The following is a 24834-nucleotide window of genomic DNA, read 5'->3' as shown; positions in this document are numbered from 1 at the left end:
ATATTCTAGTTAACACTTTCATAGTTTTAAGATCAGTCTTGCGTAGATACTTTTCAAATGTTAATTGAATTTGGCCCTAAGTGTTAATTTGTGTCAATGAAAAGTGAATTTGTGAGCCCTCGTCGCGTGGGTCAAAGAGTCAAGCAATGAGACAGCGAAATGCCAGGATATTGCCATCAGGCCACGTGGATCAATGTATAGAAACTTAACCCCCGTGTTGGTAAAAACAGTCCGTAAACCGTTGGCAATGACACATTAAGCGCAGTTGTTCAACCCCGACAAACGGCAAACACTAAACCAAACTATGCGCCCAAACAAACTGGTCGGCGGGTCAATAAATTGTTGGCCAAGTGGCAGGAAAGCCAGGCAAGGATACCACCGCCAGGATGCCAGGAATGGAAATGGAAATGGAAAAAGAAAAGGGCAGTCAAGCGGTAAAGCACGACGCCTGTCGCCATCGCTCGACACCATCGAAACTTTGGCTGGCTATACCTTTTACCGCTTAGCGTTCCGCCAACGACGAGGCGGTCACCTGAAACGGTTGCCAAAGACAACAGCTAAATGGCCAGACAACAGCTGCTCGCCACGCCCCCCGCCCACTCACAGTCACGCCCACGCCGGCAGGAATTCGCCCATTTGCACATTCATTCTTATGACTTGTTTTCTAGAGGGTATCATATAGCTGGTAGGGTATGCTCACTACTTGCACAACAGCAAGTTATGTAACTGAATGTCTGCAAAACACAAAACAGTGCAAAAGAAAGTAAAGTAAACCTTTATCTTGTACACTTTCGTTAAAAATCCAGGGTATATGTATTCGGGCATATATTGAAGAGCTACTGGTTAGTAGACAGCTCCTTTATGTTACTTCTTGTCCCAGCTCGACACCACTTAACCCCAAAGTGCGCTGATAGTTTTAGGGTTGACTTGGCTTCACTTAACTGGCCCGCCCCCTTTTCGCCGCCAAGCGAACTCAGCCCCCTCAGCGGATTTTCCTTTAGCTGACTTTTCCTTTTCCTTTCCCCCTCGCATTTGCATTTGCCAGCCTTTCATGGCGATAGAAATCTGTATGGAAAATGCGCCAAGAAGTGCCAGGATATGGCTGCTGATGACTCATCAGCCCGGCTAAAACACACAAACAAACAAACACACACACACACAAGCTGCTTTGCATAAGTGTGGATGGGTGTGTGTGTGTGTGTGAGGGTGATAGCTGAGGGGTTTTAGCGGTTGGGCTCCATTTGTACATTACTTTTTGGGGTTGCAAAATAACAAAATACCGTAGCATACTTTTTTGCGCGCTCACTGACAAAAAAAAAGAAGAAAGGAAGTGGTCAGTATACATACGTATGTAACCCAGTTATATGCAAACATACAGACATACATAAGCCTAGATACATTTCCATAGCAGACATACAAACACAAGCATTTAATTAGGATTTTTGGAAATTTGGTATGCAATGCAATAAATAGCTATGTATGTATATATAAAGCTCATAACAACAAAATAAATATATAATTTAAAGAAGAAAATCCATCTGTTTAAGCACTTGTGCCTCTATTATTGTGACCGCAATTGTGGCCACTCTGCCAGGGCTAGAAGTAAAAGGAAAGGAGCCAGGCCAAAACCGCTTTTAGCCAAAGGCAAATTTCCTCTCAAGGAGGGGAGAACCACTGGCAGAAGGGAGGGCGAGGGGTGGAAAAGTGGGCAGTCGGCGAGACAGTGGACTGAGCGGCGCAGGGGGGCGTGGTTGGGGGCGGGGCCTCAGACCGAAGTTAAACAAAAGGAGCAAAATGTGTATTAGGTCTAAGAATGCCGCATCCTGCACTCAGCCGCAAATTATGATACCCTGATCAACAGGTGGAAAAAAAGTGGAGACATTTTTTATTAGCCATCCAAAAATATTGATTTAATAATTTCATAAATATTGATCTCACAGCGAATATATTACATTAAGATCACGTTTTATTTTTGTGTATATAACTTGTAATTATTATATTACATACATACAACTACTGACTTTATTTAATTTATACCAGTTTATGACTCTCCCTAGAACATTTAAATTAATTAGAGCTCGTTCCTTGTATTTCATTACCCAAATTAGTCACGTTTTCCACATTCCCGTGAGACTTTAGGGTACATTGCCTTTTGGCTTGGACTTCTTTTCGAATTAATTTCGTGAATTTTGTCGGCCTCCAAATGGCAAAAAACTTTAAATGGCCCGCGGGTTCATTTGTTGTATTTTTGTATTTTACTTTTTTTTTTTTAGAGGGGGTGAAAATCGAGGAAATGCCGACAAGGGTTGGCCCGCAGTCCATTTTTTTTGCTTGGGATGCTGGAAAACAGCAGAAAGCTCTTTCGGCTAATACCAAATCGGGAAATCCAGCTAAACAGGAAATGGAATTGAAATTCGCAAGAAAATGGGCGTGATTTTGCCTCAGCTTCGTCAGTTTTGTTGACATTTTGTGCATGTCAAACGAGCAATGACACCGAATAGCACTACAGTGGAGCTTCAACAACTTGAACAAACAACTCTTCTGCTGTCTCTGCTTGCCAGGAATTACTTTCAAAGGAAACTGACATAATGTCGTGCATTGCCTGTATTTCGTAATAAAAAAGCAGGCGGGATATCGCACAGCGAAAGTGGGGAAAGCGGAAGCGTCTCCAAGGTATCAACTATACTATACAACACTATAACAACAATACGAAACACGAAAATAGGACATTGGACATTGGGCCGAATGAAATGGGGGAAACAGCGCTCATTAATGGCCAACAAACATGCAAACAACAATGTTTTTTTTATAGTTCGATGGAAGGCCCGAAAAAGGGAGCAGCAGGAAAATGCAGAAGGGAGAGGAAGGGGGGGTGGTCCTTGCAGGAGCAGGTGACACCCGACCTGTGTGACCTGCGAACCCTGGCATGGCAACAGTTGATGGATGGCCCCAAAGGAGCGAGCGAGTACGCAAATTAGGTGTGACAACGACCCGAGGGAACGCAAAATACAAAAAAAAAAAAAAAAAAAAAAAAAAAAAAAAAAAAAAAAAAAAAAAAAAAAAATGGTAACACTACTAACTGGAAAATCTCATGGGTCCTGTCCCACCCTCAGCTGGCCAGTCTAATAAAGTTAACTAAATCATTCCGCCTTTGTGTGACCAATTTGGTAATTCCACGAACAAATTACTTACATATATGCATATATTTGTAAGTTGGCCAAGTAGAACAGTCATACTTTTACCCATTATTTGTTCAAAAAAGCGAATTCTTTAGCATCATTGTAATCTTGTACCAACTTAAGTAGAGCATACAAAATAAGTTTTATACATTTTGTTTTCATGATTATTGTGCTTTTCTTGTGCTTTCTGATCGAGCAAAATAAGAGAACAGCGTAAAAAAAAAAAAAAAAAAACAATTGACATTGTCGTGCCCTTCTGTTGGTTGCCCAATCTGTTCGTCCATCTGCCGAAAATGACAACATCAAGTGAAATAAAGTAAAATTACAACAGACACGCAGTAGCATTGAAGATGAACGTTGGAGCATTTTGGGGGGAAACGTCTGAATCACCGGAACATTTGGGCAATCATCAAGTCACCGAGAGTCCGACGAAATTAGCTTGTGGCGATCGGTAGTAATTTTTCAGTTCTGTTTTCTTTCATCGAGGTTGCTCAAGTTCAAGTGGACTCCCCATATGGCTTCCGCTCACTTATCCAGTGGCTTTTGAATCGACTCATCATATCAACGATGTCAAATGTCAGTTATGTGCCTTTCAATGCGTTTTCAATTGCAATTACAGCACATTAAGAGCTCAGATGTGCAGAGAGAGAAATTTTTAATGGATTGCAACCTTTAATCGTTATGAATTTTGGTATGTTAGCAGTTAATGTTTAAATATGCACACATACCAAAAATCAAACTCCATAGAGTTTTAGCTAGCAACATATTTAAAGTTAGATATCATATATATCATATATAGATATCATATGATTATTCGCTGAGTGAATAGGAGCAAGCTCTATTCTATTGATTTGCGAAGCGAATGAGAGAAGCGAAGGGAGGCAAAAACCAGATGGGAAAGGATTAGACGGGAGCAACAAACGCTTTTAGCTAAAACAAACAGCAAAGGAGTTGCCACGTGCCGGTTTCAGCGAGAGGGGCACAAAAGGGAGGAACTTGATGGCCAGAACTGGGCGAATGGGCAAAAAGGGGCAGGACGATGACTCATCCAGCCAGGCATAACTCCACTGACTGAATTGAATGAAAACGCAGCCACCTAAGGGGCAATGTAAAGAGGAATGGCGGCACACCGAAGTTTGTACTTAACATCTGACATGAAAAACAACATGGGACTCCGAGCTCTAGTTACTGTGGAATAATTAGACAAATACTAGATGAAAAAATATAACTAGAACCTAAATCAAGTTGTTTCTTTAAGATTGTAGAATGATTTTGTTTGTTATAACCAGTCGATACTTAAGTCAATTCAAATGTTTTCCAAACATCACCTGCAATTGACGTACCTAAAATATTGATTCCACTGTGCTGGGTGAATGGAAAAGGGGAATTCTCCTGAGGGGTTGCACCCGCATTCCAATACACACACTCACACACACCCACACACACTTGAATCGAATGAATGGAGTTCCTTTCTCCTGGAGTTGAACTTTTTTTCCGCTTTATGTTGCAACAGGATGCCGCAGCATCGTGCAAGGGAATGGGTTTTGAGTAGACGTCTAACGACTTGCAAATATTGTCTGTGTGTGTTGTACATATTTAAAAAGTCGTTTTCGGTTTTACGAGCTATGAAAGATGATGACGATGATGCGGATTGTATGGGAATTTAGGAAAAGGCTTAGGAGTTCAGACTTAAGAGAGAAGTTGTCCCAGTGGCAAGTTGAGTGAGCAGAGGTTTTAGGCTTTGCATTAGCAAAAACAAAATAATTGAAATGTTTAATTAGAATATTAAGAACAAGTAACTTGCATTTCATTTCAAATATTCCAAATTATTATCGATAACTCAGAACTTTGTGTGTGTCCAATACTGGCTCAATTTGTTGGCCTTTTGCGCAGCATATGTGTATGCATGTTGGCCAGTTAACTACCATATTAGCCCCCAATTTCGATAGCAACAACGTTTTCCGCCCAAGGGGCATCCCCCAAATTAACGCTTGCCATCTCGCTTGCACACAAATCGATGGCGAAGGAAATATACACTGAGAGATTGCGGATGCATCTACAAATTAAAATTGCAAACCATTGTTAATCAAAATTATGAAATAATCAAGAACTTTTTGCTAAACGTTAATTTCTATTGAACAGTAGACACATTATTTAAATCAGAAATAATATGTTATATGCCACATCCTTTTCTTCCAGTGTGGCTTTTGTTTAGATATCGTTTTAGACGATGCTTCTGTTCTTGACAGCCGAATCAAAAAACATTTGGTGGCTTGAAGAACGGAAGGAATTCCTGGGCAAAAAGAAAAACAAAACCGGGCCGAGTAGATGGGCCGCAGAAGACACCTGTGGACACACCTGGACCGGAAGTGGCGAGTTCCAAAAATATGTTGATATCATTTTTGGGTTTGGCTATATTTAAATTCTCAAAGTTATGCAACGTCATTAAAGTCACGAAACTTGAACGAGAAGCAGGAGAAAGAAATGCAGAAACCACTCATTCCGTTGGTAATTGTTATGTGCGTAATGTTTCTTGTGCCCCCAACTTGGGCTCTACTGTAACATATAAAACCATAAAAGGGTTAAAAGAGTGCTCGAGCCACCGTTAGACGAAGTCGTCGGCGAAAGAAGAAAGGTAGTTGAGAAGTACGAAAGGGGAAATCGAGGAATCACGATCGTGAATGCACTACGCAACGTGAGAAAACTTTGGGAAAAGCTACAACACACAAAGTTCTCAACTTTTTCAGTTTTGGGGTTTCGGATTATGAGCACAGGTTGGTTTTTTCCTGACTTTAATCTTGAGCCAGAGATCTGAGTGCAGACCTTTATGATTTATTTCATCGTGCGGAGAATTTCAACTGCAGAATAATGTCGAAATGGAGCACATACCGAGATCTTCTGGGTTATTTAAGTGGACAAGTACTTTCATGAAGTTGAAGTTTAATTGCTGCAACTCAAGCGTTCTTCATGGTTCTTCACGTCTTCACTTTGGTAATACAATTAAGAGCTTTAGGAGGATTTAATAATCAATCTTCTAAGTACAGCATTTATTACCCTCGAACAATGAGTCACATTGGGTTCGGTAAATAAATAAGTAATATCTCCATTTACTTTCCACCCTCCCAAAAAATACAACAAATTATATAGGAAGCCCTACTCTTATTACTCTTATTTCTGCTGTCGCAGTTCATCGATTTTCTTCAATTTGGCTGCATTAAATATGATAAGATTCCCTTCGATTTCCACACCCTGCACTTCCCTTTCCACAATTCTTCGTTAATTCTTCATATGCGCAATAGCCAAAATAAGTCGGAAGAATGAGCCGAAGAAGCCGAATAAATGACAAAATGGCAAGTCGAGACAACAACAATGGAACGTGTCGTCATCAGTTGACTCCCACCGCTAACTATAACCTTTCACCCCTCTCCCACTTTGCGCCCTTTGCCCAAAAAGTTTGATTGATACGCATGAATCATGCTCTGGAAGGGAGACGAGAAAGACCAAAAGGGAAGTACAGTCGAACTGTGCTATGCTACGCCATTCGAGGCAGAGTTGCTTTTCAGAACACGAACAGTGTGACCATGCTTTTAAGAAATTCATCATGCTTTAAACATAGGGGTGCGTATATTTAGATAATATTGTATGTCTTCCTCTTAGCTAGGTTTCACTGTACTCAATCTTTCACCAAGTCATTTTTCATTTGATGACTCCATCACTTTGGGGTTGCAATTTCCGGATTTTAATCGGACTACTTAAGACTGAATTGTTCAGTTGCAGTTTTTCCCTACATTTTGTTTGCCTTTTCCCTTGATTTTGAATTTTTTGGGGGTGGTCGCGGCAAAGCTGGCGCCAAACTGACGAGACAAAATCATTAGGGAAACATGAAGCTAAAATAACAAAATTAACGAGGGGGAGTTGGGAAACGGGAGGGTGGGCCAAGCGGAGGAATGAAGGAAAATAACATTCAAGGACATGAACTAGTAGCGACAGCTTTTGAAGGACTTTGTGCAGCGTGGTGTGAAAAATCAATGAGCCTTCAACTCCACTCACTTCTCCATATTTTTATCTCTATTTATCTTCCAGCAGCTGACACACACTGCGTATGTGGAATATATTCTGGGTTACAAGGATAAGCGATAATATTCTAATTGGCTGCTTTAAGCTGAAGCATTAAATAGCAATGGTTTAAACATGCATTTACAAACATTTTCCATGGCACATGAAGCAATCGAAAAGCTCTGCTTCAGTTTCGTGGCATTTTTCAAACAAAATAAAAGCAAAGTATTTGTCTGCCTTATAGTTAATACGACTGCCATGGCTCCCACACATGCATAAACATAAAGAAAAAAAAAACTGACGAAACTAGTTTTTCTTCAAAGTTTAAGCAAACAACTTTTCAAAACCAAACAGCGTAAGTTTTTTTCTTTTTTTTTTTGTCCTATACTGACGAGCCTAAAACCCTACAAATTCAAGGGCAGTTTAAAGAATGCTCTACACTTTTTACACAAGTTTAAACTGTTGACAAAGGGGAATTGAGAGGTTTAAATAACTGCGCTTTAACCCGATTCAATTGAACTGCTTAACCCCAGAGTGCCAGAAAAAAAAATGAAGAATAGGCGAGGCACAAACAATATGGAAATAGTTTCATTTGTAAGAGGCAAGAAAAAGACAATGAAAAAAGGGAAAGTAATATGCGGATAATCGTATATTTCCCTCAGGGGAAACTTTGTAACACTAATGAATTGATAAATGATTAGAAAACACGTTTCTTGACTTCAGTTTTTTTTTTTTTTTTTTGTTTTCATTTCACATGGATTAATCATCTTTCGATGCGTCAGATTCTTTGTGCAGATGTGTTTGCAACTTATACATATTATTAAATACAATCAATTGAAATATGCCTGGCGAAATTCTGACTCATTATTATAGAGTCTTAGGCAGTAGAAATAGAGAAATGAAAATCCGTCGAAAAACCAAAGTATTTATGAAACTGTAACTGTGAATATAAACATGAATCAAAACTATAACACTATCTTTAATCAATCGTGGTTTGGTCATTGAGGGTCGTTTGTTGCCTCAATCATTGAATCATTAAATTATTGTAATTTCTAAAAATATACGCGTTATGCATTTGCCACTGCAACAGCAACAGCCACAAAGTAGCGACATAAAACGCAGAAAATGCGACATCAGACGGCCAATGACAACAATAAAAGTGTGTCATGCTGAATCACGGAGGCGTATAGATAGATATAGATGTGGATATATAGATAGAATGCAGCACACACACAAAAAATAAGCCCAGCTACGAAAAAAGTAATAGAAAATCGGGCGCACGTCTGATGTAATGCAAACAGAGATAAAAAAAAAGTCTAATATGAATATAATTTATGCGGCCTGAATTTGGAGTTTATACACTTCAAATAAAATACAGTGGTATTAAACAAATAGGAAGTCAAATAAATTATATTCCCTTGAATATCATATCTATTTCTATTCAAATATCTAAGGGTTTCTTTGTTAAGGTAACAATCAAATAAACCAATCTGCAAATCCCAAGTGCCAACACTTTTTCTCTGTGCATGGAAACCAACACAAACCAGCTAGCATAACAAAATTATTATGAATTAAAAATGGAAAGAAAAAATGCTAGTAATTTCAGCTTATTACATGCCTAAGATAAAATATGAAAATTGGACAGCAATTTCCGTTTTATGCCCACGCTGTTTGCATTGTAATAAATATCTTTCGTAACTGCAAAATGCCCATAGACTTTCGAATTATTAAATCGAAATCTTTGTAGCATTTTTTAATCGATTGTAGTTAAATAGTTAGTTTTTCCCAATTACCAATTTAAGTACTAAGCATTAAAACTAGATGTAATAACTGGCAACTGAAAAACTGAAAATAAACCAATGGTAGTAACAATTTTCGCCTGTAGATGGCGCCCGAAGTGGGGGCACTAACAAGTTTTCTTAAAATTCTATGAAAAAACTGTTAAAAATTGTCCGGTAAAATTACGTAATGCCCAGCCGGCATAGTTGAGTAAATTTCTTTTTTTTTCTCTTCAACAATTTGTTTGCATTTCGTTTTGGTTAATATTCTCAACGTGCTTGGCCGTCCGGTCAAACTGGTTTTCTGTGATATTACAGCTTTTTGACTCTGATATTTTTTTTATTTTCTAACACTGTACCTGAACCACTTGCTGTGACAGAGCGGGATAGTGATAGTGATGTATGGGTAAAGAGAGGGAGGGAGGGGGAGAGAGAGAGGGCCAAAGGAAAAGCGCACACATTTCCCACTATTAACCCATTTTAGTTTCGTACGTGTAAAAATAAACAACACACAATTTTCCCATTCCTTATGCTTCTTCTTGCTTTTTATTCTTAGTATTCTCGCACATTTCTCACGTTCTGCACTTGTGTGTGTGTGTTTCATATCTGTGTGTGTGTGTGTGTGTGTCTGTCTGGCATTCGGCCATCTGTTGCTATTCTGCCAACGTCGACTGCGCTGCTGCTGCGCTGCTTGCACTTGTTGCCAATTTTTTATTGCCATACAGTAAACATCAACTAATGAGCTACCAAATCTGCAAAATTTATAATACAGCGAAATAGCTGCATTTGCAAAAAGATTTTTATAAACAAATATTGAAGCTGAATTTTGTATGCCGTAACTTTTTCTTAAAGCCAATAGCCTCTGTATTTAATGCAATATGCATGTTTCGTTTCTTTTTTTTTTGCTGTTTATGGTAATATTACTATATTAAGACATTTTCAACTGCAAACTGAGAATGAGGACCAAACTATTTTACAACACAGTCCTATTTTCCAGACAATATGGAATTTCACGATGGCACCCTGCTTGTCTTCGCAACTTTTGACCACACCACCCCCACCCACACAGTTCTCGGGCAATGAGGTCATGCCATCATCATCATCATCGTGGTAGTAGTAGTCATCATCATCATCAGCCACTGTATGCCCTTTGTGCACAAAAATGATAACTTCAAATTCCGCACTTTCCAAGGGAATGACTCAATTCCACTGCAATGGTCACCAAGTACATGCTCTACTAATAAAAATGTGATCTAAACTGTTTATGAATAAAACAACCGAAACGAAACGTGTTTCGGAAACAGGTTCAAATCGTATTTATGGAGCAGGTCTATGTGTATTACTCAGAGTAACGAATATCACTTCACTTCCTCAACGAGACCTGCATCGTGACGAAAATAAAACAACAAGTAAAACGAGAGGGGCGTCCAATCTTCTAAAAACTTCTAAACACATTTAGAAAGATGTATTTTTGGACATTTTGGCGACAGAAATAGCGCAGCCACATGAACAAAGCCATGTGTTTGATATACGAAGTATTTAATACCCTGTAAAGTGCAATTTGAGCAGAAAATTTTATATTTCAATGTTATTTGGTGCCTTATTTTTTAGTTCATTTCACAGCCGTGGTAAACGAAAAAATCTATTAAAATTAAAATTCTTGCTAAATCTTGGCACAGCCGTATAACATAAACTATGTTTTATTTTCCATCAATTAGTTTCGCTCTTTTGGATATGAAAACTGTTTTTTAGGGCAAACTATATCAAGTTGCCTTAGAATGTGCTTCTTCCTGCTCTAACTCATATGAGTTAAAAATACTCGTGACGACGCCAAATATTTCGTAAAAAAAAACAACCCGTCTAGAACAACAAGGCTAAAATGAAATAAACAAAAAATGCGATTTCTTACACGCACTCTTTGGATTTGGAAAACTTTGTAGACGCGACTGCTTAAATTTGATTTATGTGAATTAAAATAGAGGGCATGATGAGCAGGGTACACATAAATATATAGACAACGAGCTGATATAAAATAGATCCAAACTAAACGATCCAATTCCCCAAGAGCTCTGCTCTTCTATTGAGATTTTGTTGATCTTCCAGATCTTCAGTTGACTTACTCTGGCTCGGGTTGTCCATCGGCTTCGCACTCGATTATGAATGGATTGTCACTTTCCTTGTTCTGTTGCGCTACTTTGAAGAGCAGTTCTCCGGGTGCCGGTTGCTTGGTGATTCTTGGCGGGCGATTGCCTGGAAGAATGCGGGAAAGGAGAGGCAAGATCGATGAGCATTGGGTGCTGGTGGTTCCAGTCTACTAATTGATCGCATAAATTGAAGATTTCCACCCCATTAAATGCTTCTCGTATTTATAGCAGTGACTAATTTTTGGGACTTGGGGAATTCGAAGCATTAGGTTTTGGTGGAAATCTCCAAGTGATCTATGATCTGTACTTAAAAGCAGTTCCATAAATTGCACTCAATATAGATACAAATGAAGCCCAAGTGAGTTATTAATTAATTATAGATTATTTTCTTTAAATATATATATGATTTTTATCGCTTACCTTTGCTTTCTGCTCTGCCCGCACACAAAAGAGCCACTAGTAACGCGGCCAGTATCGTTGACTGCCGCCACATTTTGGTCGTTTGGCTCTCCGCTCGCCCCCTCGAGTGTGTTTCGTTTTGGTTTAAACTTTTATTGGTTTTCTGCTTGCTGTTTTTTTCACTTTCTATTATTAATTTGGCTTGGAATGTGTGTGTGTGTGTCTGCTGCTGTTGATTCTGTTTATTCCTCGGTTGCCTCTTAAATATCAAACAATTTTCCCACTAATGAAAATTGCATGCGAGCCGAGCTTTTATTACTTTCTGCTGTTGCACTGCGAAAATAAGATTATGACAACGCTGATAATGGTGTCTAGAACTTTACACTTTTCAATTGCGAAAATTGCGAAAATCGCGTCGCGCCAAGCGTGTGAGTGCGAGCGAAATGGCGTTATGGCTGGTGGGTGGTGTGGGCGGTATAAGCTTATGTGGCACGTCTCTCATGTCTGCAAAGAAAGTGGAAAGAGTGGAAAAAGAGCCGTGAGTAATGCGATTATTTAACTTGATTTCAACGAGAAAAGTGTTCGCCTAATGACTACCAGATGTCTCATCCGAAACTCTCCTTTGTTCGCGCGAATTTTCCCCACTAATGTTTTATTTCTCACTTTCAGAAGCACGCAATACAATCTGGTTAGATTCTTAACGATTAAAACATATGGAAAAAATTAAAAAATTTTCAACGACCATTTCACTAAAACTTCGCTACAAAGGTTCACTTCTTTTTATGCGAAAAATCAAAGAAGGCGCATAGTTCAATATACCCCATTCGTTTTTTCAGCATAACTTGGCCGAAAATGGTCACACAACTAAAATTATTACCGTTTTTTACTCCCAATTACCAACACTAACCATTCCTATCACTTTTTGACGGACTTTACAAAATTTATTTTTGGCCAAATTTTCGCATTTTTTGTAAAAATGGCAAATCATCAAAATTTGCGAAAAATGGCAAAAAATTACAATTTCGAAGTTTGGACACAGTTCGCTAGGGAATTTCGTTACGAATTCAACGAGATATGACATTCCATATTTGGGCCGTAATTTTTAATGTTATGGTCAAAATACCGATTATTTATTTAACAAAAAATCAGGGAAACGATTTTTGGCAAAAAACTCAATTTTCATGTTGGCTTTTTTGACTATAACTAGACTAAAAATGGCCACACTGCCAAAAGAATTACCGTTTTGTGCTCCCAATTACCAATACTAACCATCCCTATCACTTTTGGAAGGACTTTGAAAAATTAATTTTCGACCAAATTTTCGCATTTTTTGTAAGGGGTAACATCATCAAAATTTGCTAAAAATGGCAAAAAAAATTAAATTCCAAAATTTGAATTCAAATCGATTAGAATTTTAATAACAAGCTCAAATGTTGTGATCAAAATACTGATTATTTTCTATTTCGAAATTCCTTTTGATTTTGAGCAAAGAGACCCCACAATTTCGATATCGAATGCGTTTTACCATTTCGAATCATTAACCACACAAAGGCAAACAAAAAGCTAAAATGCGAAGAAAACAAACGCAGAGGGAACCGAAAATCGATTATTGCGAATTTATTACTTTTGCGACGATATTTGCCTTGGGACAGTGAAAACAGACGCCGAGGAAATGGCCAAGAGAACTGTGGCAATTGGTAAACGAAATGCAGCGAAGGACCAGAAAACCAGAAAACCAGACGCACAACCGTCAATGAATCAATAAGTACATATGTACATTGGGGGCTATGCGAGGTAACGTCATAGACCTGGTTAGAAAATTGTGCCAGGGCAGTTAGCATAAAAATAGTTCGAAAGGAGATGGAAAACAAGTTAAAACGATAGTGCAAAGGGTGTCGACAGCGAAATACCCTTTAATTCGAATAATGCAATGCAAAGCACAAGATGCACTTTAGTATTACAAAGTAGAAACTGTTTTCGAAATGAATGTTTTTGAAATGATTACATATCAATCTAAAAACTGTGGTTTTCTATCTTTGCGTGGATTTTTTTTTTGGCACTTCTTTGCGTTAAAGTGAAACGCCCTGGAGCTACCTCTTATTTCGACCAAAACAAAGGGTTGGAAAATCCCCCGCGTGCTAATTGAATTAGCGATTTTCCATTGACAGGTGCCAGTGGCGCAGCCATAGTCCGTATTTTTCTGCGCTATTCTCCGCCGGAGCCTCTTCAAACCGACGAAAATGCTGAACTGCATCGGACGTCCCACGAATTCCGTTCAGTTTCCGTTTCTGGTTTTATTTCCGTATCGGTTTTGGTTTTGATCTCCAATCGCCTTGCTGATCTAGTGGAAAGTGAATAGATCTTGGCTTGCGTGGTGCCATGAGCCACCAGCAGCAGCAGTTCCAGCACTACCATCATCATCAGCATCACATCCACCAGGTGCAATCGGAATCGCAGTTGGAGCAACGCAGCTCCGACTTGGAGCCAAATCGCAGTAGGAATACGGATCGCATCGGTTCCTCCATGGATTTTCGAAATCTATGCCAACGCATCGATGTGGACGGTTTGAAAGGTAGGAGGTGGTAGGATGAACTTGAGGGATTCTTAATTTTTAGACCAAGGTCTAGTCTATAAAGTAAAATACCTATTCCCCCATATAGGCTAGATTCCTTATATTTGATTTTCATTATAATCTTTTCCATAGCCAAATTGCCACAACTGAAGTTGCCCAAATCGCTGCCCAAGTTGCGTGGTCGCAAGATATTTCGCAGCTCCAAGAGCGGATCAAATGCTGCAGGAGGAACAGCGGGTGGATCCTCGAAAGATGGCGCCGGAGCAGCGCAGCAATCGCACCTCCAGGTGGCAGGCCAATCGCAGCAGTTCATCAACAGGACGCCACAGAGGATCTCCACCATCAGTTCGCTGATGTACGAGGGTGAGCAGGAGGAGATACGGGCTAATCTGGGACGATCACAGCCGGGAACTTATCGAAGTGCTGGTAGTCTGGATGACGACTACTATGCGCCTGGCAGCGGCGACAGAGCCTCGCGACCCATTAGTCCCATTAAAATTCCAGTCGTTGGTGCGGATGACAGCTCGCCTAGTGGGAATGGGAATGCACGCACCACGTTGACCCAACGCCTGCAGAGGGGCTACAAGAGCCTCAGCGAACTGAGGATCAAGCACATCTTTGCCAAGCAAACGACGGTGCGAAGGGACAACATCGAGGTGGATCGCTATGTGGAGCAGTACGAGCGGGAACTGAAATCGGAGAAGCTGGCCAGGGAGCGCAGGGATCGCGAGATAGCCGAGAACTATGACATCAAGATCAAAACCTTGGCGGGCACACGACAAAACACCTTCGATGACGACGACGTGGAGCACGAGCAGTTCGAGAGGGGCAAGATGAGCCACGAAACGGATGAGAGCGGCATGGAGTCCACACCACCATTGCCAAGTCACCGTAAGCCCGGCATAGCTGCCACCAGATTCGCCAAGGTCAGGAAGCCACCACTGGAAATGGAGGAGCAGCAGCAGGCAACAGGCGATGGGGCAGCGGCGGAGGATTCTCCACGAGCTAATCCACCACCACCACGTTCCAGTAGCTATAAGCAATTGCTCAACAAGTTGCCCCATCTGCCCAGTCTGCCCAATCTACCCCAGTTTTCCAGGAGCAAAGAGGAGCCCACAAAAACTGGAGAAAATGCTGACGAAAACAATGACAGCAGCAAGCTGAGCATAAGGCAGAATATCAAGAGACTCAGAAAGTCCATCAAACGACCGAGCAAGATCAAGCCCAAGGCTGCGGCTCCAGCTTCAGATTCAGACGAAGAGGAACAGGGGGATGAGGCAACGCCGGAGGGTCAAAAAACGAAAGATGCACCCACCAGAAGCTCCACTGCAAATCTGAGGGCTCGTCTTAGTCGATTTGCATCCACGGAGCAACTGCAGCAGCGCTGGCGAAAGAGTTTCAAGGGTGCCAAGGAACCCAAAGAGCTGGAAACCAAAGCGGAGGGTAGTGCTACTGGTGGTGCTGCAGCTGCTGGTGCATCGGGAGTTCTGGGCGGGCTGCTCGTGGGAAGTCAGCTGGAGAAGACCCTGGCCAAGCTGAACGAGAAGGTGCATCAGCTCAAGTTTTTTCAGCGTAACGCCAACAACCAAACCGCGACAACGTCCCAGCAACCGAAACCCAATACAGTGGGTCACGAACCAGTCGAGATCGATGATGATGACCTGGAGGCCACCTACCATCGCAGCGATAGCCTCGAGGATGAGAACGGGAACGAGAACGATGACAGCGGTGAGGATATATCCGCTGAGGAGGCATTTGGCCAGATCCAGGAGGAGGACGACGAGGAGGATCACAGCCAGGATCAGGCGAAGCGGGGCCACTCATCCGTATCGGGAGTTGCGACCGCCCACGCTGCTCGCCAGATGGCGAAGCTGGCTGAGATTCAGGCGGCGTCGAAGAGGGGAGCGGCTGCCTGGAGCAGCGAATCGCTGGAGGAGATCGCCGACGAGGACTATCCCAGAGTGCTCATCCATCAGGAGCACTCCGATGCCTACGAATCCACGCTAATCATAGCGGTGGCGTCAAAGGGGAGCTCAGTATCTCCGCTCATCCGAAGTTCCGGACTTAAAAGTTCTCCAGCAGCTGGGCCAAAAACCTCGCCCCATCCGGAGATCAGAATTTCAGCCTCTGGACCACAAACCATGTCGTACTCTCCAGGCAATCCCGGTGGTGAGCCTGTGACCAAGAGATCACCATCGCCGGAATTCAAAACCCCAGCTGGGGGCACCAAAAACCCGCCATCTGAGGCCAGCGCCTGGTTGCCCAACGAACAGATCATCGCCGGCTTCAAGGAGCAGACATCGTGGCCAGCTCCAGCTCTGTACAAGCCCAAGAGCATCGATATATTCGAGGCATCGGCCGGAGGATCAGCTGCCTTTGCTGATTTCGATGAGGCCCTGCGAAATGCACCCGTTTTGAGGATCAGTGCTGGGAGTAGCATTGATACCAGTGGCGAGGAGGCGGACGACAGTTGTTCCCGGGTCACAAGGATACGAGTGCAGAGTCCACAGATCGGGAACAGCAGGGAGAGCCTGATGGCGCAGGAGGAGGAGGACGAAGAAGCGGAGAGGGATTCGGAGGAGGAGCAGGCGGAGGAGGAGAGAGATCCCTCGGAGCGTCCGCCATCGGAATCGCCGCCACCGCCGCCACTTCCACAGCGACGTCCGCCTCCGAAACGCCCACCCACGCCTCCCATTTACGATGCAGTGCCTCCGCCGCTGCCCGTCAGCAAACCACCGCCGCCTCCTTCAGCCGAAACCATTCCATCGGTGGCACCGGTTCCCTCGCCGGCTCCCGTCACCCGGGCAATCCCGCAGAGGAGCGCCTCCATGTCGAGACCGGCCAAGCCGCTGGTAAAAACCAGTTCCCTGCGCCTCACCTACAACGAACAGGTGCGACCAGGCGATGTGGGCAAGGTCAATAAGCTGATATCCCGCTTCGAGGGCGGCAGACCACGACTTTGCCCCCGGCGGATGCACAGCGAGGAGTACGAGCGAAGTGCCCAGGCCGACGATGAGGAACCGGAGATGGAGCAAATCCTGGAGCTGCAGATAATCGAAAGACGAGCCGTCGACTCGGTGACACCCACGAATCGCGCTGTGGTCATACCCCAAATAACTGTCAACAATAACAATGAGCGGCAATTGGAGCAATTGGATCAATCTGATCATCAGGAGATTACCGACACCAGGAAGAAGAAGTCCATGGAACTGGCCCTGGATCGACAGAACTCCAATTGCAGCAGATCCGAGTACGGTTCGCCACTGTCCTTTCCCAGCAGTCGGCGCAGTTCCACGCCCACCAACCTCAATGCCAACTCGAATCCCAATCCGAATCCCAGTATCAATCCCAACCAGAATCCCTCGCAAATTCTGCAGCATCAACGACGTAGCCGACGATCCATGACCCGCGATGATGACAACTTCTATAGCTTCGATAGCGACGAAGGTAAGTTATCTTATAGATATTTTCCTGAATGAAGTTTATAAAACTCTATAAATTCCTTTCAGAGAACAGCTACTACTCCATAAGTCCCTCGGGCAGCAGTCGCTATGTGGTGGAGATCTGAGCGATAAGGATTATGTATAGAGGAGGAGGATCAGCGAACTCTATAGTGCTTCTAACACAAACATAAACCAAAAAAAAAAAAAAAAAAGTATCAGCGTGTATTAATTCTAAACCAATTCTAAATAATTGTAATGCTTTTTTTTTTGTATTTTCAAAATTGTAGTTTCAGTAACCAACTCGCGTTTTTTGAATGCCCAAATATAAATTTTCCAACACTACTTCAATATGCTATTTACTAACACTATTTATTCAAGTCAACTTGAAGAATTTTTTTTGTCTAGCCTAAGCTTTTATCCAGTAAAGAGTACAAGTACAAGTTGTATAACTTTAAAGAAAATAAACATAAACATAACATAAAAACAGATAATGGTAGCTTTTTGCGCAAGTTATTCAAAAGTTAATTCCATTTGGAAGCAGATAAAATCCAGCACGTTTTATATGTTTCGGGGATGGAAGTTGATTAATAGCGCTAAAATGCAACGGGGAGGGGATATAGGCTGATATAGGTGCCAGCTGACACTCGAATTCACCGCCATATATGTACATAATCCATATATATATATATATATATATAGGTAGGGGTGGTTGCAGCGATCCTGAAACCGGAATTTACTTCCCCTATCGCCCGCTGTCGGCAACTGACTCGAATCGCTGACTGAGCGCATTTTAATTGATAATTTATGCTAATTAATTAATTTGGTGGAGGGTGGAACTTGGATGCAGACGCGCATTATAGTTTTTTTTTTTTTATTTAGAACGCAACATATGGCGGCTATAAGGATAATGCCCGGCTATCTTTAATTGGCGTAAACTGCGAAGGATCATGCCGCCAATACTTGCAACATCTGTTGTTTAAATTAGTGTAGTTTCTTGTAGGATTTTCTTTAGTTTTTCCCAATATTCTGGCAGCCATTTCACATTTCGTTTGGCTTTCTGGCTCGGGTTTTTTGGTGGCCTTGGCCCTTTGATTCGACTGCAATGCAGTGCCATATAGTGTGTATGTATGTTGAGTTCAAAACAAGCCCCCACTTTTCCCCAACCGATTGCCCTTTCATTTTCACAGCTTAGTCATTTTCCGGCGGGCTGATTCATTAGGCGGCTTAGAAAGCCCTTTCTCCTTTCCCACTTTTCACCCATCCGAGTGAGCGATTGAATGACTCTTGTGGGGTCATTTTGGGCCTTTAATCAGAGCAAATTAATAAGCACACCATCCGCCCCGTTTGATTAATTAAACTCTGCTTGTGGTGACTAATTCCCCCGCGCCGTGGAAAACTCATTTTTTTATTGGCGCATTTATGCTGCAAATGCGACGGAGCATAGCAGTGTAATTTCTCGCCCTCATGCCAACGCATTAAATGCCAATAAATTCTATAAATTAAGAATGGGCATTGCTACCAGCATTTCCACATAACTCAATCGGGAAAACTGTTGACTTTCGTTGGGCAATTAAGAATGGAAAGTGGAAATTCTCCGGGGGCCATGGGCCGCAAAGTAAATAGTAAGTGCAAAATTGCTGACGATTTTAGGTAGCTGGCAAACAATAACAGGACACTACTATATGTGCATATATCCTTAATATCCCACACATCCTGATCGCATATCCTATATATGGAAGTATTTGTGTTTTGCAACCCTCGGGAAAACAGCTGCAAGCACAGTTATTTGACACGCGACCAAACACCAATATGCAGCCATCCAAAAGTATCTACAAAGTCGCAGAGATACGGATACACACGCCGTTAACCCCTGATGTGATCCAGAAATTCAGAGCCACCCCAATCAATGTGAATGAAATGAAATCCGCAACGCTTTTGTCTCTTTCCCTTACTCTTTTTTTTTTTTTTTTGTGCGGTCAGCATGGAAAATGAGTGAATGAATGAGTGAGTGACTGATAGACGGACGGCTGACCACACATTATCTCATTTTTCTATCCATAAGTTTCGAATTTAAATAAAACATTCGTAACACTATAAAGTTATCTCATTATTAACATTAAACATTAACATTAAATTTATCTATCGAGTTAACTACCTTTTATCAACGTAAAACAAAAATCTATATTTGCACCAACTTGATCACTTAATTAAACCGCTTTTTAACCCACTAAAAAAAGTAAACTTTTCCGCAATCAATCAATCACGCAAACACAAATTTCCCCGCACCTCTCCCCTCGTCGAGTTTTCCACCGCGTGCGGAAAATTCAAAGGAAGTGAGCAAAGCAGACGCAAAACTTTTAACCAAAAGGCTGGCAGGAAAGTGGGTTGGGGTGGCATTTTCCACTGGGAGTTGCTGTCAGGTTTCCGGACCACAGACGAGAAGTTCAATGCTCCGCTGGCGGTGGCAACTTCGCTCCATTCGCCGGCAACATAATGCAATTTATGAAACGGGAGCTCGTCGCCCCACCAAGCCCCACTATATCCCCACCATACGCTAGTATCCTCAGCTTAACCACATTTAAAGCGGGCCAACTAACGCACTAAACGGAAGTTTAGTGGCCCCACAACACGACCGAAAAAATAAAATAAGAATAAGATATTCATCAAACTAATGGATTTCTTTGGAATTCCCAAAGGTCAAGGAACAGCAAAAATAAATATTACAGCAAAATATTCCAGTAACTTTTCAGCTTACATAAGTCCTCATTATGTGGGTCAGACGTATGTTAATTGCCATAATTATGTAGATAGTTCTACACTTAGCAGTTAGCCACGCCTAAACTACATACATAAATACATATGTATGTATGATTCAAACTGAAATAACTGGCAAAGATCAATTGTACAATTCCATTTCCCACCAAATCTGAAGAATAAACAAAATAAGAGAGCCAAAGAGAGAAGCTCACAAAAAAAAAAAATTAACAGCTTGTCATACAAATTTTTTCTCACTGGGTGTGTCCGATAATACATATAATGAAAAAAATACCTGAAAAAAAAATGTGAACAAACACACAAATCGGGAAAGATATAAGCTTGAATTGACTTTGAGTCACCATTTGAGTCTGGAAAAAGCTCCATAAAACGACGAAGCTTTATTTGTTGTTTGTTTAAGGCTGGAAACAAACTAAATGACAAATTCGATCAAATATACGAGTAAATGCCGACAAAGAACTGTTTGCATATGCGGAAAATGAAACGCGATCGTCTGTAGATCGCAAAGATACAAATAAATAAAGATAAAGTTATCTAGATATATAACTTTATTGAGTTGACTTGTTGATTGATCAATTAAAACGCAGGCGGAGATTGTCAACAAAAGTTCAATAATCTTTAATCGCTCAATAATCGTACATTACGTATTGGAAATGCAGTAAGAGAAGCAGTTAACCCACTTAAAAGTAGTTTGCAATGATCGTCTGAAATTGAAATATTTTTTTTTTTTTAAATACCATTCATTTGCCTTTCAAACTCTGCGTTTCTTTCAGTTTAATTAACAAAAAAAAAAAAAAAAAAAAAAAAAAAAAAAAAAAGTGCCATGCCCCTTTTTCTACGCCTGCTCGCATTTAACCCAAATGACAAGAGGGTCCCAAGTAGCCCCATTGGGCATGGAAAATGAGGAAAATGCGAACAAGAAGTTGGCGGTGAGTGCACAAGAACTAAAACATAGCGAAAAGCTAATGCAAATTGCACTCGCCACTCCTGTCTGTCTCCCTATTTTCCCATATTTTTTTTCTACATTTTTTCGTCTATTTGCAACTGTGCCACATGGGGCTTTTCTCTGGCGTCTTTTCCCCGCTTTCCACCCGATTTACCAGGCCGAAAACACTTAAAAGTGCAATGCACTTTTAGACGCCGGCAGAGCAGCGGTACTGGCACCTAGAGCAGCCGCAAAAACGGCTGATAAAACAAGCGAAACTAACAAATGCACGTGGCGAAAAAAAGGTGTAATCAGCAATTCAAAAATTCATCCTAATACTACAAGCACTTATTGTTTAAATGCTATAAATTATGATATTGTCACATGTTTAGTAGTGTAGTATGTTATAATTGGTATATCAGCTGAAGTTAATATGAAAAAAAAATCAAACTACAAGCTATATAATCAATAATTGCCTACAATTTGTATAACTTTAGTTTCATTTTTCAAACGAGCACATTTTTTTTCAGTTTCGGAAAAAGCTTGGCAACGAAAAATGATAAATAAAAGTAAAACAACAGACATCTAAGCGCGACAACCGCGAAAACCGCAAACCGGCATCGAATCCCCTTAACCCACAAGAGCACAGGCACACTTTGCCGCCTTAACCCTTATGCTTTCAACTAGAGTTTAGCTAGAAAGAAAGTTGAGATGATTGATTGGGAATTCTATGCAGTTGTTTTGGTGATTATCCTTGATGAAATCAAAGCACATCCGCTCTAAAATTTGTATGCTTATATAAGCAAACGCTACAAATATGTTATCAACTAAAGTAATAATAAATTTGCGAACATTTTTATAAGAATTTCATACACTCGATGGGTAATCTTGATAAGCGTTTCTTATAACAAAATGTTGATTTATTTACCAGAGAGCATGGTATGCCATGCAAACAGCAAATCGGATATGAAATATATAGTGTAGTGGCAGTTTGTTGAAATAGGAAAAAAAAAATGTGGGCAAACTAACCAAGAAACAGGCCAATTCTCGAAGGCAATGAATTGATGACATCACCACGCCGTTTTTGTGTTTTCTGTTTGTTTGCGGAGTAGCGAAGTGAAAAAAAGCTGTATTTCCTGGCTTTTACTATTGATTTTGTGAACGAAAAAGGATTTTTTTTTTTCTTTTTTTTTTTTTGGCCTGAGGCCTGCGACATGCGACATGCAACATTTGAAATGACATCATAAAAGGATTTCTTTCGTGGCCAACGGTCGGAATTGGATTAAAAACTGGTCGCAGAGCGGCAGAAATGTCGAATGAAAATGACGCAATCGCCAGCAGCCAGCTGTTCAAGAGATGAAAAGACTAAAAATGAGATCCGAGAAGTCCGTCCACATGGTAGAGCTTCGAAAAAGATACAGATCGCGGCGATGATATCAATATATATCCAACACACACACACTCTGCCGCACAAAAACGCATAAATTTATAGGTACATATATGCATATGTATGTATTTATCCACTTGGAACGCACAAATTTGTATACGAGTATATACTGCTGATTCCTACCAGCTCCCCCAACTTTTTGGGGCGTTCCATTTTAATTATAACAAATGCCAGGCAATTGCACGCCAAAAAAAGAAGAAAATATCAACATAAATCTCTCATAAATTGCGCGATACAAGAGAGTTCGCAGATAGATATCATCGATGATATCATAATTTGTATGTATGTACATTCAGCAGCCGACAGAAGTGACAAAACCAATAAAGTGCCTCCAAGTGTGAATCAAGAATTGATCGACTCGAAAGTAGATAACACAAATTACAAAAGCCCCAGGAGAATTGATAAACGAAAAGTTTATAGAACGCCTCTGGCGTTCAAGAACAATTCAATTACGAGGGAAATCACCCAAGATCATACCATACATACATAAGTGCCAATGGGGAATATTTTTGAGGTTTAGGAATCCAAGATATAAGAAAAAGCCCCAAGTAACCAAGTAAATCCAAGAACATACATATATATCAGAGAGTAATCAGTGATCTGCGTATGATTTATTGTCGACAAATTCCAAATTAATATGCGAAAAATCACCAGAGTATTAACAATAGCAAATAGGCGAAGCATGACCAAAAAAAAATCAGTAAATAATGCTTTGTACCTATTCAAGTGGCCTCGAGTGTGAGTGTCCATTTCAGTACCTACTCAAATAATGAACTACTTTAATTATGCTTGACTTTTCGAATTGTTAATGGCATAAATTATAGGGGATGTTTCTCTATCGATAAAGCTTCAATGTTTCGTTTCAAGTTCCTCGCTTATCGCTCTCATTGAAAACGATCCCAGTTACTGGAGGTTAGCCTCATTGAAAGGGACTTGAATTTATATAGTTACATAGTAATAATACTAATAGTAATAGTCTTTCACCTGCAACTTGGAAGTATTCTCCGATCACCTTGGCCTTGCTTTTTTCGAAGTCAAGGATCGCCGAATATTATCTTCCTACTGTGCTTGAAAAAAAAGAAAAAAAAAACTGCGATTACATATCAGCACAGTGACTTTGGATTTTGCGTTTGCTTAAACATTTATTCTTGAATTAACTTTAGAAATTTGCTTTTTTTTTTTTTTTTTTTTTTTTTTGCTGTTCTTGTGGTTGCCGGTTAAAGTGAAAAAAAAACCAGTTGATAAAATGTGCTATCAGAAACACGTACAATTAGAGTAAATATTTTTCAATATTTCTATTTCAATTCTATCAATATATAAACATATTACTTCATCTCTTATTGTATCTTGTATCTTTAGCCTGACATTCCCACACCAAAAGGCCAACAAGGGCATTTATTACCTAGCAACTGGCAGGCTAATTTTTAATGCTGCTTCAGTTGGCGCAGTTTCAGTTTCTGTTATTTCTTTATTTATTTATTATTATTATTCTTGATACGTTTTTGGGTCGATTCGGGGCTGAGGCAATACTGTCGACGGCGTTGCTGGGGCGGAACGAACTGCCATATACATATGTATGAATGTATGTACATATGTGCATACGTATATAAACCTATTCACAACGATGACGTCGTCGCGATGACCGCATGGTCAAAAGCAAAAGCAACAAAAATAGCCGAGAGAAGTAAAAAACGTATATTTTTACCTAACTAAATTCAATTCCATTTGCAATTGGAAAAGCAGTTGTTCCACATATTGTTAAATTTAAAGAATTTTAAAGTTTTGCACTGGCTTAGACTGAAATAAAACTGAAAATGCTTAAAGATAGTTTGTTTTTTGTATCTTCTAAAATGTAATTGGAAAACCCGTTATCTCAGTACTTGAGGTATCAAATCAAAAGAATTTAGAGAGAAATCGCTAGGAACGTGGAAAATACATGTGAAAATACGAGAAGAGCGCCAAAGTGGCGACGAACTATGGAGAGGGCGAAAAACGTAAAAAGAGCTCAAAAGTGATCTCTTGAAGCTGCCCCACCTTACACACACACAAACACAACGATAACAAGCACACCGACACACGCACACACACACACATGCCGTAATTCGCGCTCATTGTC

General features: G+C 40.8%; 2 protein-coding genes across 5 annotated transcripts in view; one reads left to right on the top strand and one right to left on the bottom strand.

Moving 5' to 3' along the window:
• The window catches only part of LOC6619825 (neuroglian), a 37437-nt gene that overhangs the window by 11393 nt on the left and 1210 nt on the right, over nucleotides 1–24834 (bottom strand). For 3 of the 4 annotated variants that reach the window (XR_004362429.1, XM_032724966.1, XM_032724967.1), the window contains exons 1-2: nucleotides 11578–11650; nucleotides 11134–11263 (exon numbers count right to left, since the gene is read on the bottom strand). Coding sequence is in view for 3 of the 4 variants with exons in the window: in XM_032724966.1 (XP_032580857.1) it covers nucleotides 11134–11263; nucleotides 11578–11650 (203 nt within the window). In the remaining variant the exon portion in view is untranslated. Of the gene's footprint in view, nucleotides 1–11133; nucleotides 11264–11577; nucleotides 11890–24834 lie in introns of those variants that run through there. The other variant, XM_032724964.1, reaches the window with a different exon arrangement.
• On the top strand, nucleotides 13757–17913 carry LOC6619824 (actin cytoskeleton-regulatory complex protein PAN1). Its single transcript, XM_032724968.1, has 3 exons — nucleotides 13757–14128; nucleotides 14261–17575; nucleotides 17638–17913. The coding sequence occupies exons 1-3, from the start codon at nucleotides 13936–13938 to the stop codon at nucleotides 17694–17696; spliced, it is 3567 nt and encodes a 1188-aa protein (XP_032580859.1). The 5' UTR covers nucleotides 13757–13935; the 3' UTR covers nucleotides 17697–17913.

This window comes from Drosophila sechellia, chromosome X (assembly GCF_004382195.2).
Source record: "Drosophila sechellia strain sech25 chromosome X, ASM438219v1, whole genome shotgun sequence".
NCBI classification, from domain to species: domain Eukaryota; kingdom Metazoa; phylum Arthropoda; class Insecta; order Diptera; family Drosophilidae; genus Drosophila; species Drosophila sechellia.
The sequence above is the reverse complement of the archived record's forward strand: the minus strand, read 5'-3'. Positions and strand labels throughout refer to the sequence as shown.

Coding starts and splice junctions, on each gene's coding strand:
- LOC6619824 (XM_032724968.1), top strand. CDS start 13,936: ATGAGCCACCAGCAGCAGCAGTTCCAGCACTACCATCATCATCAGCAT. Junction 14,129..14,260: donor CGATGTGGACGGTTTGAAAG/GTAGGAGGTGGT, acceptor TCTTTTCCATAG/CCAAATTGCCACAACTGAAG. Junction 17,576..17,637: donor TAGCTTCGATAGCGACGAAG/GTAAGTTATCTT, acceptor AATTCCTTTCAG/AGAACAGCTACTACTCCATA.